At 39.7% G+C, this 17,062-nt stretch overlaps 1 protein-coding gene across 6 annotated transcripts in view; it reads left to right on the top strand.

The window, feature by feature from the left end:
* The window catches only part of dchs2 (dachsous cadherin-related 2), a 141,082-nt gene that overhangs the window by 66,797 nt on the left and 57,223 nt on the right, over positions 1 to 17,062 (top strand). For 5 of the 6 annotated variants that reach the window (XM_043700192.1, XM_043700206.1, XM_043700229.1 and 2 more), the window contains exons 7-13: positions 7,284 to 7,380; positions 7,879 to 8,036; positions 8,330 to 9,170; positions 9,266 to 9,505; positions 13,987 to 14,121; positions 14,458 to 14,667; positions 15,640 to 16,500. In XM_043700192.1, coding sequence (XP_043556127.1) covers positions 7,284 to 7,380; positions 7,879 to 8,036; positions 8,330 to 9,170; positions 9,266 to 9,505; positions 13,987 to 14,121; positions 14,458 to 14,667; positions 15,640 to 16,500 — 2,542 coding nt within the window. The remainder of the gene's footprint in view (positions 1 to 7,283; positions 7,381 to 7,878; positions 8,037 to 8,329; positions 9,171 to 9,265; positions 9,506 to 13,986; positions 14,122 to 14,457; positions 14,668 to 15,639; positions 16,501 to 17,062) is intronic. The other variant, XM_043700198.1, reaches the window with a different exon arrangement.

Raw genomic sequence — 17,062 nt, 5'->3', positions numbered from 1 at the left:
CCTCTCCTGCCTATCACCCTCACCTTAACCTCCTTTCACCTATCGCATTCCCAACATCCCTCCCCCAAGTCCCTCCTCCCTACCTTTTGTCTTAGCCTGCTTGGCACACCCTCCTCATTCCTGAAGAAGGGCTTATGCCCGAAATGTTGATTCTCCTTTCTCTTTAGTATCTCCAGTTTAGTGTCTTTCGTCTCCAGTTCAATGCACTGATGAAGTCTCCAATTCAATTTTCTTCATTTATTATCAGACGTCAACAAAATATGCTCTAACTTTAACTGTGGTTTGACAAATGAGATAACTATTTAACTTGAAATTGCTACATAAATCCAGGATAGACATTTTTAAATGACACGTTGGAAGAGGAGTAATTGATAGTTCAGGATGACATTTGAACAATGAAAGTAAGAATCTTGGCTCAGAAGTACAGGAAATAGAATCGCTATGTGTGAAAAATAGAGATAACAAGGTTCAGAAAACTCTGACAGGAATCATTAATGGACAGTAACTGTTATACAGAAAAGTAGAAGCTTGTAATAAAGGCAATGGAATAATTATTGAGGACTTCAGTCTTCATATAGATTTGATGAAACAAATGGACAAATGCTTTCTTGACAGTTTCTTAGAATAATATAATGTGGAACCAACAAAGGATAAAGTTTTTGTAGATTCAGTATTGTGAAATGAGGCAGTTTAATTAACTCTCATAGTGAAAGGTACTCTGGGAAAATGTTATTATAACACAACTGAATGCGAGGTTAAAAGTGAGAATCGTATACTTGGGTAGAATCTTATAGGGGTCTAAGCGACATGAGCTGTGACAGGATTTATGGAAGAATCAGATGAGAAGCCTGGTGAGACCTATCTTGATGTCAGGAGCATTTTGCTCCATCTTTTTGTATTTGGACCAGCAAGGCAGTGAGTTTCTCACTAGGCAATGTTTCTCACCAGGTTGCCAGTTAAGGGGAATTATAACTTGTTAAAAACTTTATTTATGACCCAACTCAGTAATATTCAGCTTCCTATCTTAACCAATGAAGCTAGACATCAAGAAAGTGCAACCTGGAAATCAGAGTGTGTACCTTGTGAATTCAGCTCACCACTTTCTTTCAAGTTGGGTACCAGACACCAGCATCTCAGAGTATATTCCGTTAATATCAACCATGTCCAGGGACACTGGTATCCAAGATGTGTCATCCTTTAAAATGTCATATGGTACATCTCTGATCCACTTACAGGACATTCTACACTTCAGTGCTACATCTGAATTGAATTGAATTAAATCTATTGTTATGTGTACAAAGGCACAGTGAAAAACTTTGCCTTAGACTGCAGCGGCAGCCAGGGCACTGTGCGAGGGAGATGCACAGCTCATTCCAGCTCATGGACTGGACCAGGCTGCATCTCTAGTGTGTAAGCTTTGCTGTTGAGGTATACGCTGAGTCTGAGCCAATCTGGATCCCTGCTTTGCCTTTTTGTGCTTGATCCCTCAGTCTGAAATACCAGACTAATATTAATTCTGGCTTACCTTGCTGTTTAGTGCAGACACAGAGATAAGAAACTTGTCATGGTGTTCGTAAATTTCAATTAAGTCAAAGGAGATAGCTTTCAGTCAGTGGTTCTAGGCATAGTAAGTCAAGGGCAGCATCTGATAATGGTTCTGAGGTTTGGACATGATCATCTCAGTGCTCAGGACCTTCAGAGCCAGGATACTCTCTGCGTAAGGGTTGAGGAACTGAATGTGACTCTTTCTGCTTTGTTGGGGTGTTCTTTCCTCCTGGAATGAATGTGAAGCAGGTATTAATGGAGATGTTACTATTGATACAGTTGGGGAGGTACCCTGAGTGACAGCATGTATGGTTAGTGATGTTGGGAATTTGTGCAGGGGCACGTGGGGAGTAGCAGTAATTCAGTGTTGAGAGTGACAGAGCATGAGCCTTGTTAGAAGGTGGGTAGAGTAACAGAATCATGCGTGTATTGGAGATAAGATGATGGCACCTATGCTGAGAGGGTGGAGAAAATCAGTGACCTTTCTACACTGCTCAACATTCACTCAGATGGCTGTTTTAAACTGAACAGCAACCTCAGACCAGGCTGTGTGGTCTGGTGTCATGGCTTCCTCTGCTGGGGGAAGAGGAGGTTCTATGTTTGCACTACAGTGTCCAGGAGGTGCACCGGTTTCCCCAAATATCAAAGACCATGCAGCACAGCAAAAGACCGATAATGCGTATATAGGCTTTGAAACAGGTGCAAGAGCTGTCAGTTAATTCCTGTTAGTTTCCAGACATGGCAAGTTGTTCTGGGAAAAGGTGGAGTTGCAGCCAGACATAAGGGACACCATAGTGGCAAGGTAAATAGTGGTGTGATTTTGGCAAGATAGGGCAAGAAAACTCAAGAAGCCTCATGGTGATAAACAATTCAAAAAATCCAAAGCAACTTGTACTTAGCCAGAAAACAATAATGTTGAGCCCTTGTGATTTTCCTAAATTCTCTAAAATTAAGCTCAAGATTTATAAATTGGCAAATGTAATAGCCCAATAAGGAGGAAGAAAGAAGACATGCAACTCTGTGCCAGTTAGCCTGACATCTGTTGTTGGGAAAATGTTGGAATCTATTAATGAGGGAGTCTTATTATTGTAATTAGAAAATTACAGTATAATCTAGAAAGCCAACATGTTTTCATGAAGAGGGAATTGTGTTTGGCAAATTTATTCGAGTTCTTTGATAATGTCACAAGTAGGGTAGCTTTTCAAGTATGGCTACAGCATTGGCATCTATCCAACAACCTGGAAAATTACCCGGGTATGTCCTGTACACAAAAAACAGGACAAATCCAACCCAGCCAATTCCTGCCCCCTCAGTCTACTCTTGATCATCAATAAAGTGATGGAAGGTGTCATCAACAGTGCTGTCAGGCACTACCTGCTCAGCAATAACCTGCTCAGTGACGCTCAGTTTGGATTCTACCAGGGCCACTTAGCTCCTGACCTCATTACAGTCTTGGTTCAAACATGGACAAAAGAGCTGAATTCCAGAGGGGAGGGGAGAGGGACAGCCCTTGATATCAAGACCGTACTTGGCTGCATTGGTGGCAATGAAGTAATGATGATATATTTCCAAGTCAGGATGTTGAGTCATTTAGATTAGATTACATTACAGTGTGGAAACAGGCCCTTCGGCCCAACAAGTCCACACCGACCCGCCGAAGCGAAACCCACCCATACTCCTACATTTACCCCTTACCTAACAGTACGGGCAATTTAGCATGGCCAATTCACCTGACCCTGCACATCTTTTGGACTGTGGGAGGAAACCGGAGCACCCGGAGGAAACCCACGCAGACATGGGGAGAACGTGCAAACTCCACACAGTCAGTCGCCTGAGGCGGGAATTGAACCCGGGTCTCAGGCGCTGTGAGGCAGCAGTGCTAGCCACCGTGCCGCCCCAAGGGGAGAACTTGGCAGTTGGTGGTGTTTCCATGTATCTGCTGCCCATGTCCTCCTAGATGGTAGTGATTGTGGGTTTACAAGGTACTGTCTGAAGAGCCTTGGTGAATTTCTGCAGTGCATCTTGTAGATAGTGCATGCTGTTGAATTGAATTGAATTTATTGTCATATGTACCGAGGTGCAGTGAAAAGTTTTGTTTTGCGAGCAATACCGGCAGATCACACAGTTAAGTAGCATAGACAGTAAATAATAGGTAAACAGCGGCTGAAACAAAAACAAAGATACAGGCGAATGTTAAGACTTTGTGAGTCCATTCAGTATTCTAACAACAGTAGAGTAGAGCTTGTAGAAAAACATTGCCAGGTTGGGATGGATGTTTACGAATGCTTTCCTTGACAACGAGCCTGGTAGATGGATTCTGTAGATGGGAGGTTGGCCTTTGTGATTGTCCGGGCCGAGTTCACCACTCTCTGTAACCGTCTCCGATCTTGAATAGTACAGTTGCCATACCAGGTAGTGACACATCCAGACAGAATGTTCTCGATGGCGAACCTATAAAAGTTGGCAAGGATATTCGCCATCATGCCAAATTTCCTCAGCTGATGGAGGAAGAAGAGACGTTGTTGGGCTTTTGTAATCAATGCGTCCACATGAAGAGTCCAAGAAAGCTTGTTGTGAATGACGTCTCCTAGAAGCTTGACACTCTCCACTTGTTCCACCTCGGTGCTGTTAATGTGTAGGGGAGCATGAGTAACATCCCGCCGAAAGTCAATAGTGAGTTCCTTGGTTTTGCTGGCATTGAGAGCTAGGTTGTTCTCAGTGCACCATTTTTCCAGTCTTTCACTTCCCCGTCTATAGTCTGTTTCATTGCCATCTGAGATTCGAACGACTATGGTGGTGTCATCAGCGAACTTGTAAATGGCATTAGTCTGGTATTTGGTGACGCAGTCATGGGTATACAGTGAGTACAGTAGGGGGCTGAGTACACACCCCGGGGAGCTCCAGTATTGAGTGATAGTGACAATGAAATATTGTTCCCAATCTTCACTGATTGTGGCCTGTAGGTCAGGAAACTGAAGATCCAGTTGTAGAGAGTGGGGCTTAGTCCTTGATCACTAAGTTTAGTAATCAGTCTCGAGGGGATAATAGTGTTGAAGGCTGAAATGTAGTCAATGAGTAGGATTCTTACGTAGCTGTTCTTGGAGTCAAGATGTTCTAGGGAGGACTGAAGGGCAAATGATATGGCATCTGACGTGGATATGTTGGTCCGATAGGCAAATTGGAGTGGGTCAAGAGTAGTGGGGAGGCTGGAGTTGATTAATGCCGTGACCAGCCTTTCAAAGTACTTCATGACCACCAAAGTTATGGCCACTGGGCGGTAGTAATTGAGACATGCTGCATGAGCCTTCTTAGGCACAGGGATGATGTTGGCCCTCTTGAAACAGGCAGGGACAGTGGCCTGCTACAGGGAGAGGTTGAAGGTGTCCGAGAAGATCTCTGCCAGTTGATCTGTGCATGCTCTGAATGCACGGCCCGGTGCTCTGTCTGGTCCCATTGCTTTCCTTGGATTCATACGAAGAAAAACTGATCTGACCTCTGATGCAGTGACTGTTGGGATAGGTTCAACAGGATTTGTCAGATGATCTGGGAGGGATATGAACATTGGTGGTGAAGACGGTGAACATTTGTAGATCTGTTGCTAATTAAGCGGGCTGCTTTGTTCTGGGTGATGTTAAGCTTTGAGTGTTCTTGGAGCTGCACTTATTCAGGGAAGTGGAGAGTATTCAATCACACTCTTGACTTGTGCCTTGTGGACAGGCTTTGAGGAGTCAGGAGGTGAGTTAATTGCTGCAGTATTCCTAGTCTTTGACCTGTTCTTGTGGCCACTGTATTTCTATGGTTCATCCAGTTGAGTTCCTGCTGAATGATAGCTGCCAGGATATTGATGGTGAGGGATTCAGTGATGGCAATGCCATTGAATGTCCTGGGGAGGTGGGTAGATTGTCTATTATTAGAGATGGTCATTGCCTGGCATTTTAGCAGCATGAATGTTACTTGCCACTTCACAGCCCAACATGGATATTGTCCAGGTGTTAGTGTATTTGAATGTGGACTGCTTCAGTATTGAGAATCAATGGTGCTAAACAAGTGCAATCATTGGCAAGCATTCCCACTTCTGATCTTATGGTGGAGGGAAAGTCATTGATGAAGCAGACCTAGTTGGGTCTAGGATAGTATCCTGAGGAACTCTTGCAGAACTGTTTTGGAGTTAGGTGACTGACCTCAAACAACCAGAGCTATCTTCCTATATTCCAGGTATGACAAGTTGGCATACAGGTGCAGGAAGCGGCTGGAAGACATATTGCATGTCTACCTATGTTGCAATGTATTAAAGTACAAAAATAATAAAGTCTTACAATTGTATAGAGTTTTGATGAGATCACATGTGGAGCATTTAAACTTCAAATCAAAGGGAAACATATTTGTCTTGACTACAGTATAACAAAGGAAAATACAAGATTCCAAAAGAGCTTTGTGGTATAGATACTGAAGATTGCTTCCCAAGACTAGAAATATAGAACATTGACGTAGACTCAGGATAAGGATCAATAATTTTCGACTGAAATAAGAAGAAGTTTCCTCATTCGGATAGTTGTAAATCTTTGGATTTTCCTGCCCTAATGAATTGTGAATGCACCATCATTGAGTATATTCAGGACCAAGACAGATAAGTTCTTGATGTCTTCGGGAATCAAGAGTTATGAAAGGGATGCAGGAAAGTGTCATTGAGGCAAAAAAATTAGCCGTAATCCTATTGAAAGTCACATCTGGCTTGAAGGGCTGAAAGATGTACCCCTTTATCTTATGTTTTATGTTTCAGACATAAATAATTTCTAAGTGATTGCATCTCATTGGTAGCTTCCTACTCCCAGGGAAAATAGCTGTCCTGGGAAGATTGATAAATATGTTCCTTTGCATAAGAGACGTGCATTCTGAAGTCCGGTACTTTGGAAAATGCAGAATCTGTTACCTGTTGAATGAGAGTACTGACAGATTCTTGGCTGATACAAGAGGTTTGTAGCACCTGACTTAAAAGAATCAGTTTCGAGAAAAAGATTTTTCAAACAATGAGTCCACAGCTTCCCCAGTTAGTCAATATGATCATGAACAGTGAGTGCTTAGTAGATAAAACATTGAAATGTTTTTGCTTTCTTTTAGGAAACTATTGTTCCCTGAAGATAATTGCCCTTAGATATGGCAAGTGTGTGGAATTGCAAAACTAACAGGAATAAATTCTGAAGTATGAGAGATTTCGGCATAAATACGTTGAGTAATTTCCACAAGCCAGTGATGGGTCTCCATAGCTTCACTGGAGACTTTGTTGGACTCCCAAGTCTGCGAATGCGTATTGGCAGTAAATGATGTGATTACTAATTCATCTTCTACAAGTTCATAAATTATTTTTAATTTATCTGGCTGCAGCACAAATAATAACCTAAATACAGCAAATTGTCATTTGCCACCAACTACAATAGAGACATGTTAATCAAAAATGAGCTAACAGCTTGCCTTGGTTGGTAGTGAAGTTGGGAGGGTGGGGAACAGAAGTGGTTCAGCATTTTCTAGAGGATGATAACACATAGTATACTTCAGTTACTTCTCAAATTGCTGGAATTTTGTATGGCTTAATAATATTCCTGATAATATATCATTGTTATGCTGCAATTTCTCAGCTTTTTCAGGCTATTTATATTTAGCATTGCTAAATATTTTCTATTACACAAGTAATTACTTGTGTGTAATATCAGTTATGAATCATGTATTTATTGAAATGACAGGTTTTGGTCGCTCAACCTGAAGGCACATTTTTGACTACCTTAATTGCTAAGGATCCAGATGTTGGAAAAAATGGTACTGTTTCTTTTTCTATATTAGGTAAGAAAGCTTGAGACAAAGATCTTGCGTAGTTAATGTGAATTGCATTTTGCTTGTTTTTATTGCATTGAACTAATTTTAACAAGTTAATAGCAGATGCTGCATTGCATTGGCGTTTAAATATTATTGGTTATCATTTTATTTGTACACTTAGCATTGAAGCTGCTGTATGATTTTTTAAATTTCACACCTTGGTCAGCAAATTTTAGCATTTTTGAAATGTCAACCATGAACACTAGGCATTAATAAGTACTGTATGATCAACTTCTAACAATTTAATTGTATAAATGAGAATAGAGGCATGTCAATCTGTCCATCATTAAGACATCAAGATCACATAACAATGAATTGATTTGTGTTGATGAAAATTCCTAAGAGATACTCTGATATTTGAGAACCTCACTCAATTTTGTTTGTTAACATCAATAATGAAGTATGTAATTGAATAGTCCACACAGTTTTTTTTAAAGTTCTCACTTTAATGCTTTCTAATTATAGAAAATTATTCAAATAGCTTCAAAATTGATGCCAAAACTGGAGAACTGAGAACGGCCAAGGTTTTCATGTACAATTATATATCACATCATAAAATTGTAGTGATGGCAAGTGATGCAGGAAGCCCTCCTCTTCACCAGATTGCAGAAATTAACATACAGGTACAGAAATTCAAAGGCTAGTTATTATATGAAATATATTTAATTTATTGTTTGATAGACAAATAATTTTCTGCTTCGGAACTTTGGAAAGTGTGCCTCATTTCTGTTGCATTTATGGCAAACTAAATGCTCTGCAAAAATGTTTTGAGAATTACATGATATGTATAAATGGTTTTATGATAAAATTTGATGACTAAAAATGTAAAATCTCTAGAATGACTTAAGCGTTTAAAATTCAAATTATTTTATGAGAAACAGAATAAGTCAATCCATATTGTTGGACCTTTTTTCAGGTTATCCCTAGAGTCATAGAAAAACTGACCATTCACAATAACCAAAGATATTTTACCATACCTGAAGGTTTAAGGCCTGGAAACGTTGTGGGTTCCATCAGTTCCTATGATCATCATTTGCTGACCAGCCAGAGAATACATTACTACATTGATGAAGATGATGACCACTTTCCATTTGAAGTTGACAGAATGACAGGAGAATTGTATCAAAGCAATGAACTAGACTATGAAGAAATTCCTCATTATTTGCTAAAGGTTATCGAAGAAGATAATAGCCACATCCTTTCAAGGAACATTTCTATTTTTGTCAGTATTAAAATAGAAGACCAAAATGATCACTCACCATGGTTTAAAGATGATGTTGTTGTGATTGGAATTGAAGAAAATCTTCCAGTCGGTTCTCTTGTTCACATATTTAATGCAAAAGATGATGATGGAAGTAGACCAAATAGTGAGCTCCGATATTCTGTTATGTCCTGGAGTTCCACGGAAAATCCTTTTTACATTGATCCCTATCAAGGTTGCTTAAATACAACATTGCCAGTTGACCATGAAATGACCAAAACATTTCTTCTAACAATAACAGCAATGGATCAAGCATTAAATGTAAATGAACGCAAGGTAGGCTCTGTGACAGCTCAGATTATTGTCTTGGATGTAAATGATAACAAACCTATATTTTTATCAGAAAATGTTTCCTATGTAATGGAAGATGAGGAAGTGGGGTATCTGGTCCATCATATTATTGCATATGACGCAGATGCAGGTGAAAGTGGAAGAATTTTATATGCTATCATCTCAGGGAATGAAGACAACACTTTCAAACTTGATGAATCATCAGGTACTAAAACTAGTTTGTCATTGAATTTCGCTGAACTGTGGTATGTGTCAACAGTGATGAAGAAAACTTCTATTTTATCCTGTGTATTTTAATAGGTTTGCTGACATTGGTCTCCCATTTAGACCATGAAATACAAAAATCCTATACCCTCACAATTTCAGGATGGGACAATGGATTTCCTATTCAGTCCTCAACACAGATTCTGATGGTGGTTGTTGTTGACATCAATGATGAAGCACCAAAGTTCCAAGATTCTGTCTATGAAATTGGAGTCCCTGAAAATCTTAATGTGGATGCATATGTTGTCAAGGTTGAAGCTTTCGATGGAGATTCAGGTAGATATCTGGCATTCTAGTTTTAATCCTTTTCTTGTTTAGCTGGAGGGCAAATAAATCAAAATGAAAATAACAAATCGTTTTAGGGCAATATGGGAAAGTAAACGGTAATAAGTATTAAACAGTAACTATATTGGGATTATGGTCTTTTTTCAATTTCATGGACTATCATTTATGTTTGGTTACTTTGATTAAATTACTTGTTATTCTAATAGGGGAGATAGTGATGTAACGATAACGTCATTGGACCAGTGATCTGCAACCCCTGGCTGATGTTCTAGGAACATGGGTTTGAAGCCCACCAGAAGGAAAATGGCGTTTTTGAATTCAATAAAAATCTGAAATTAGCAAAGGCCATCAACCACTGTCAATTGTTGTAAAAACCTATCTGGATAAATTATGTTGTTTAGGGAAGGAAATCTGTCATTCTTACTGGTCTTCCAGTGATTCCAGACCCACAACACTGGTCGATTGTTAAATGTACTATACACAATAAGGATTGATCAATAAAAGAAAAGTTATCATTTTCCCGCTGGATCCTAGGGCTGCTCACTCAGAAGAGAGAGAGACAACTGGTAGTGATTTAACCTGAGGATCACCATGCCTTGGACAGTGGAAGAGGTCAAGAAGGAGAGTCTTCCATAGTAACCTCAGCCAGTGTAGGAATTGGACGCATGCTAGTAGTGTCACTCTGCATTGCAATCCAGCTTTCCAGCCAACTGAGCTAACTAATCCCCAAAGTAAAGTCACCACAGTCGTACTGAACTACAGAGCTGTTCTCTTGTTAGAGAGAGATGACTGGTGGTCATTTACGCTGAGGGTCATATCATCTTAGGTGAGAGGAAAAGTTGAGAAAGAGGGTCCTTCATGGTAACCTCAGCCGTTGCAGGAATTGAACCCGTGACTGTCCTCCAAGGCAAATTTCGGGATATGCAACAATGCAGAGCCGCCAAGCACATGCTGATAGCCAAGTTTGGTACCAAGAGGAGAACCTCAACTGGGATCTTGGGTTCATGTCACACTACAGGTGACCCCAATACAAATACACTCATATGCACACTCTCACACAAGCACACATACACGGACCCTTTCTTATATACACACGCACACCCTCTCACAGGTATAAGCTCCATCACACTCGCGCACACACTCCATCAAGCATGCACGCACACACACACTCTCTCCCTCTCTCTGTCACACACACACACTCTCTCCCTCACACACACACACACACACCTATAAATCTGTGGGGCGAATTTACATTTGCAGGTTTGTATTTGCACATTCTTTGTATTTTGTTCCAAAAGCACACAATCTATATACAGTCCATGTGACATTTTATAAATTGCTACTTTGGAAATAGAACCAGTCTGACTCAAGGTTGAGATGTCACCTTTCTCATTTTTTATACTGATAAAACTTTAAGTTGTCTTGGGACTGTGACTTGAAAGAAATTCTGGGATTTACAAATTAATCAATCGAATCCTGCCTTCCCATTCTAAGTGATTAAACACTTAACAGCAATCTAGGTTTGTTCAATTCATCACATCAGTTGTATGATACTTTGATCTTTTACTATAAATCGTGTGTCTTATGATCCTGCCCAACTAACTACATGATGAAGGAGCAGCACTCCAAAAGCTTGTACTTTCACATAAACCTGTTCGACTATAACATGGTGTTGTATGAGTTTTAACCTTTGAATGCAAAGCATTTTCAACCAAAACAAACAGGAGAGACATGTTTGCTTTGCAAATTGGGTTCTGATACAAGCTGGAGATAAAAAATTCTGACAGTCTCAAACCCAACCGCAATCAGTTTTTCTCGGGAGGCATACTGGTCACAAACGCTTTAAGCAGGTATCATGACTTGATTTTAAAGAATTTTACTTGTAACCCTTAAAGGCTGGGTTTCCAGTGTCTTAGGAATCAGAAGGCAACACAAGGTGCATCCATGAGGTAACTGTATTATGAACCAGAAGGAACAGGAATTTTCCCCTTGCTCCCAAATTTAACTTCACAGGCTCAATGATCAGATTTTTGATCTTTGAGTTCTCTGCTCCGCAATGATAACTCTGCTTTTAGCTGGGGTTGCCATCTGGACACCATTAAGTTTGCTCTCTTTACAGCCCAAACAATTGAAGTGGAATTTACAGGCATATGGGATGCATTTGGTGAAGAAAAGCAGGATTCCCACTGCCTGATGCCTACCTGATTAAAAGGCTTGACTTGTTGTAAGAACATAAGAACATGAGAAATGAAAATAGAAGTCAATAATTTGTCCCTATGGCCCAGCTCTGCTGTTCATTGTGATCATGGCTGACTTCCATTTTCCTGCCTGTTGCCTAAATCCTTTGATTCCCTGAAAAATCAAAATCTATCTATTCCAGTCTTAAATATGTTTAAAAATGGGGCATCCATAATTCGCTGGGGTAGATAATATAAAGAATTAAAATTCCGGGAGAAGACATTTTTTCCTGTTCAATTTTGAATGATGGACCCCTTATCCTCAGGTCCTGCCCCATGTTTCTCCATTCATCAGGCAGGGGAAGCAGTCTGTCAGTGTTTGTCATGTCAGGCTCCTTTTTTATGGAATCATCTCTCATAACTGAAGAAGGGGTGATATAAAAGAGACCTAAGGGGCAACTTTTTCACGCAGAGGGTGGAACGTGTATGGAATGAGCTGCCAGAGGATGTTTTGGAGGCTGGTACAATCGCATCATTTAAGAGGCATTTGGATGGGTATATGAATAGGAAGGGTTTGGAGGGATATGGGCCGGGTGCTGGCACGTGGGACTAGATTGGGTTGGGATATCTGGTCGGCATGGACAGGTTGGACCGAAGGGTCTGTTTCCATGCTGTACATCTCTATGAGTGGCCAGTGTTTACTTAGCATGACATCACTGTACAACCATTTCAAGCCAGGAACCAATATGATGAATCTTAGCTGTACTGTCTCCCTGTGTAGTCATTCTTAGATATAAATATTGAGCTGTATTTAGTACTGTAGCTGAGGTCTCACTGATATCCTGTACAATTGTAATAGGAGTTCCTTATTCTTGCATTTCCACACCTTTGCGATAAATGGCTATGCAGTTTGCCTTCTTAATTGCCTATGCTACCGGCATGCCAACTCCTTGTGTTCCTTATATGTGTAGGCCCAAATACCTCTGAATATTAATATTTAAATACTTTGTGACTTTTACAAATATTGTCTTTCTATTCTTATAGGTAAAAACAAGGACTACAGATGCTGGAAACCAGAGTCTAGATTAGAGTGGTGCTGGAAAAGCACAGCAGGTCAGGCAGCATCCGAGGAGCAGGAAGATCGACGTTTCAGGCAGAAGCCCTTCATCAGGAATCATTCCTGATGAAGGGCTTCTGCCTGAAACGTCGATTTTCCTGCTCCTCGGATGCTGCCTGACCTGCTGTGCTTTTCCAGCACCACTCTAATCTAGACTTTCTATTCTTATGATCAACGTGAGTGACCTTGCACTTCCGCATATTCTGTCTATATCTCTTTGCAGACTCTTTATATCCTCCCCACAGGTTACATTCCCCTTGCTTTGTATTGTCTGAAAACATGAATGTATTATACTTGGTTTCTTCATCGAAATCATTAAAAATGGTTGGAAAAAGCATAGGCCGCCACTGATCCTGATGACCCTATTCCTGACTCCTAGCTAACTTGAAAATGTTCCGTTCTCAGACATAGAAATGTATAGAAGAGGTGACAACCCAGGGGCAGGTAACATTGTGATGCTTAGAGATGATGAGAGAGTTGGAGTGAGGTGATTATTGGGTATAGAGCAGCTTGTAGGAATGGGGTTTATTGCCAGGAATTAATAAGAATCAGGGCCAAAGATCAAGACTTCACTGGCTATTTCTGTGCTTGGTGATCATGGATGTGGTCTGATATTGGGAAGGAGCAAGGTTAGTTTGGGATACAGGAGTGAAAGGTTCCTGCTTCTGCTGACTCACAAGCAATTTTGTCAAGGCACTTAGCTCCTGCACGTTACAGTCGTTCTCTCTCTCAGCTATGTTTTAACATTTGGAAACACCATCAGCTGGATCAAGTTCAAAATGAAGACAAATTCTGAAGCAATAGGTCTCATTAAAATATTTAAATGATGAACTCATCTCCAGAGAAGAGGTAAGCTTCCCACCTCAGTTTAAACCAGAAATTGGGAAATTCGATTCAAGTTTGAGCTTTTACATTTTATTAAACACACCTACCCAAATTCACTTGGCTTAGCAAGTTAAAGTTCTTCTCATGATGCCAATGCTGCATGTTAAGAGTGGTATTTTGGAAATGTGGTAAATCAACAATGAGTTGGAAATATATAAACCAAAGATAGATGTCCTGCTGTTGTAAGGGGAGCTTAAATTTCTTTTATTTAGTTGATCTGATCTATTTAAACTTATCAATTCATAAAGTGTTAACATACATTCTAAAACTGCTATTTTTAAAAAAATTCCCAGATCTAAATTCTGCACTCATTTATGAGATTTTACCAGGATCTGGATATGATGCATTCAAAATAAACCCTCAGACTGGCATCATCACCACAACACAAGTACTGGATAGAGAAATACAAGAATATTTTGTGATTAAAGGTAGGAAGCTCTGCAATTAGTGTTTGCCAATTAGACCATTTCCTCTTATATCTAATATAAAATGGAATTAACAAATATGTATAAAATATTCTCTGCTTAAATTAGTTGTGAAAGTAAATTTAAGAGAAGCACGGGAAGTTGCTCAGAACTTTTCAAAACAGAAATTAACTTGTTTGAAAGTCACACGAAAATTTATTTCACATATTTAATCTTTTTGTAATATTGTATTAAATCTTACGATGTTACTATGAATATTTTTAATCAATCAAAGAAACATGGATATTTAGGTAGCTGGTGCAGTTTCTTGAAAATCTTTGCTATCTATTTTACATGTAGTTTTGGTCCGAGACAGTGGGACCCCATCTCTATCTGACACAAGTACAGTCATGGTGACTGTGCTGGATGAAAATGACCACCAGCCTGAATTCATGCCTCATTTACATGAGCTGCATATTTCAGAGAATATGGATCCAGGAATAATTTATGCACTCACAGCTTTGGACAAGGATGCTGGGAAAAATGGACTTGTTAGATATGAAATCATCGGTAAGCTGAGATGGCTATTTTTATAAATGTACAAGTGAATTCTACAATGATTAGGTTATTGAAGAATGGAAAGAAAACACAGCATGCATTCTCCTGATTATTGACCATACTTTTGACAGAGGAACCTCAGAATCCTCAGATAATATTGAAAATGATGTTCCTTACAACATTGCTGTGGTTCTTCCACCAAGTTCCTTAAATATTTTAAGGTCCTCTTTGCTGTTCATCTGAGCTGTTTGTAACTAGTTTTCCGTGAGACAACTTAGGCCTTTTGAAAATGCCTACACTTGTGATTTTCTGAATTCCTGTTATCAACCAACTACAATAATTTCAACAAAGTTTTTCAAATACAACAGGTCCAATAACTTCATGGTTCTTGGCCTTCATTAACACGTTCATTTATTTATATATTCTAAGAATGGATTTTAGAGATCAATTTTGGTGGTAGACTGACAGTGTACACTTGCCACTTGCCCATGCCTGTGCAAATAGGCCCTCACACCATAGACACTAAGGTTTCACTTTGAATAAGACAGTGAAATGTGGATGCTAAATTGGTGTCCCATAACTTTAGGTGTGTGGACTGGAATTTATGTAGAGAGGGATGCCAAGTCCGAGGGTTAGTCCTGGGGTGCTATTCTGAAGCTCTTAAAATTACTTTCAAACTTATCTTCTCAGAGCCGCTTTGGCTCTGCTTTCCATGTAACTGAAAGTGCACTCGACATTTTCTGACCAGTTTCAATCTAAAATAGCAGTCTAATTTGCATATTGAAAGGTCCTTTATGTCAGAAACAAATGGACTTTTGAGGATACAGTGGTATATCAATGCCGCCCACTTCTGGGGCCATAATTTCTTTTACCCAGTTAGCACTGACTATTGGTAGTTAAAAGGACACCATGGATTTTAAAGGTTTGCAATAGACAAACTGATATATGGTCATCTGATTTATGAAACTGTGCCCTTTTTTACAGGTGGTAATTTTACCAATACATTCAAAATTGATTCTGTTTCTGGAACACTTGCTACAATTAAAGGTTTGGACAGAGAAGAATTTAATAATTGTTCCCTTACCATAGAAGCTCATGACCTTGGTAATCCACAAAGAACCTCTCAGGCAGAAATTTGGATTATTATCTTGGACGAAAATGATAATAGTCCAGTGTTTAAAAAAATGTATTACCATATTATTGTGAACGAAGATGTTCCTGTTGGGTCAAGTGTTTATCAGCTGATTGCTAGTGACAAGGATGATGGCTTCAATGGAGAAATTGCATACTCTCTAATTGATGATACATTTGGAGCATTTACTATTAACAGTAATACTGGCATCATCGTGACAACAAATCAATTGGATAGAGAGACTAAGTCACAATATGCCTTCCGAGCAATGGCAAATGATAACAGCATTCAAAATCCAAGAAGTACTACAGTTAACGTAATGATACTTATTGAAGATGCAAATGACAATTTCCCTATTTTTAAACAAAATCCAATCATTGCATACATTACTGTGAACACTCAGATCAGCCAAGTTATTGCCACTGTGAAAGCTGACGATAAGGACTTGGGACAAAACGGCACTGTCACTTTCCAGATTTTGGAACATGATTCATTATTTGCAGTGAATAATACAACGGGTGACATTTACCCTAAAACATCACCATCTGAGCGTCACTTTGGCAGAAATAATTTGTCCGTGGTTGCAGTAGACCAGGGTAACCCAGTTAGATTGTCAACTGGGCTTGTGCTTATACATTGGCAAGTAGAAAAAGGAAGAACTTGGTTTAGTCGTAATATATATGAGATTACAGTTGCTGAAAACATCAAACCCGGTGAGTAGCTACCTTATCATTTTGTGACTCAATTGCATCAATAAGGGTAGTCTATCTTATAGTTGTATAATTCCCATTCCCATGTTTATAATTGTATTAGGTTTAAAATAGTGATGGTAACAGATAGACCAGATCTAAAAGTTGAAGTTCTAAATTGGAGAAAGGCCAATTTTGATGGTATTAGACAAGAACTTTCAAAAGCTGATTGGGGGCAGATGTTCGCAGGTAAAGGGACGGCTGGAAAATGGGAAGCCTTCAGAAATCATAGAGTCATAGAGATGTACAGCATGGAAACAGACCCTTCGGTCCAACCCGTCCATGCCAACCAGATATCCCAACCCAATCTAGTCCCACCTACTAGCACCCGGCCCATATCCCTCCAAACCCTTCCTTTTCATATACCCATCCAAATGCCTCTTAAATGTTGCAATTGTACCAGCCTCCACCACATCCTCTGGCAGCTCATTACATACACGTACCACCCTCTGCGTGAAAAAGTTGCCCCTTAGGTCTCTTTTATATCTTTCCCCTCTCACCCTAAACCTATGCCCTCTAGTTTTGG

The sequence above is a fragment of the Chiloscyllium plagiosum genome, chromosome 1, assembly GCF_004010195.1.
Source record: "Chiloscyllium plagiosum isolate BGI_BamShark_2017 chromosome 1, ASM401019v2, whole genome shotgun sequence".
Taxonomy (NCBI): Eukaryota; Metazoa; Chordata; class Chondrichthyes; order Orectolobiformes; family Hemiscylliidae; genus Chiloscyllium; species Chiloscyllium plagiosum.
This window is presented reverse-complemented; position numbering and strand designations above follow the sequence as displayed.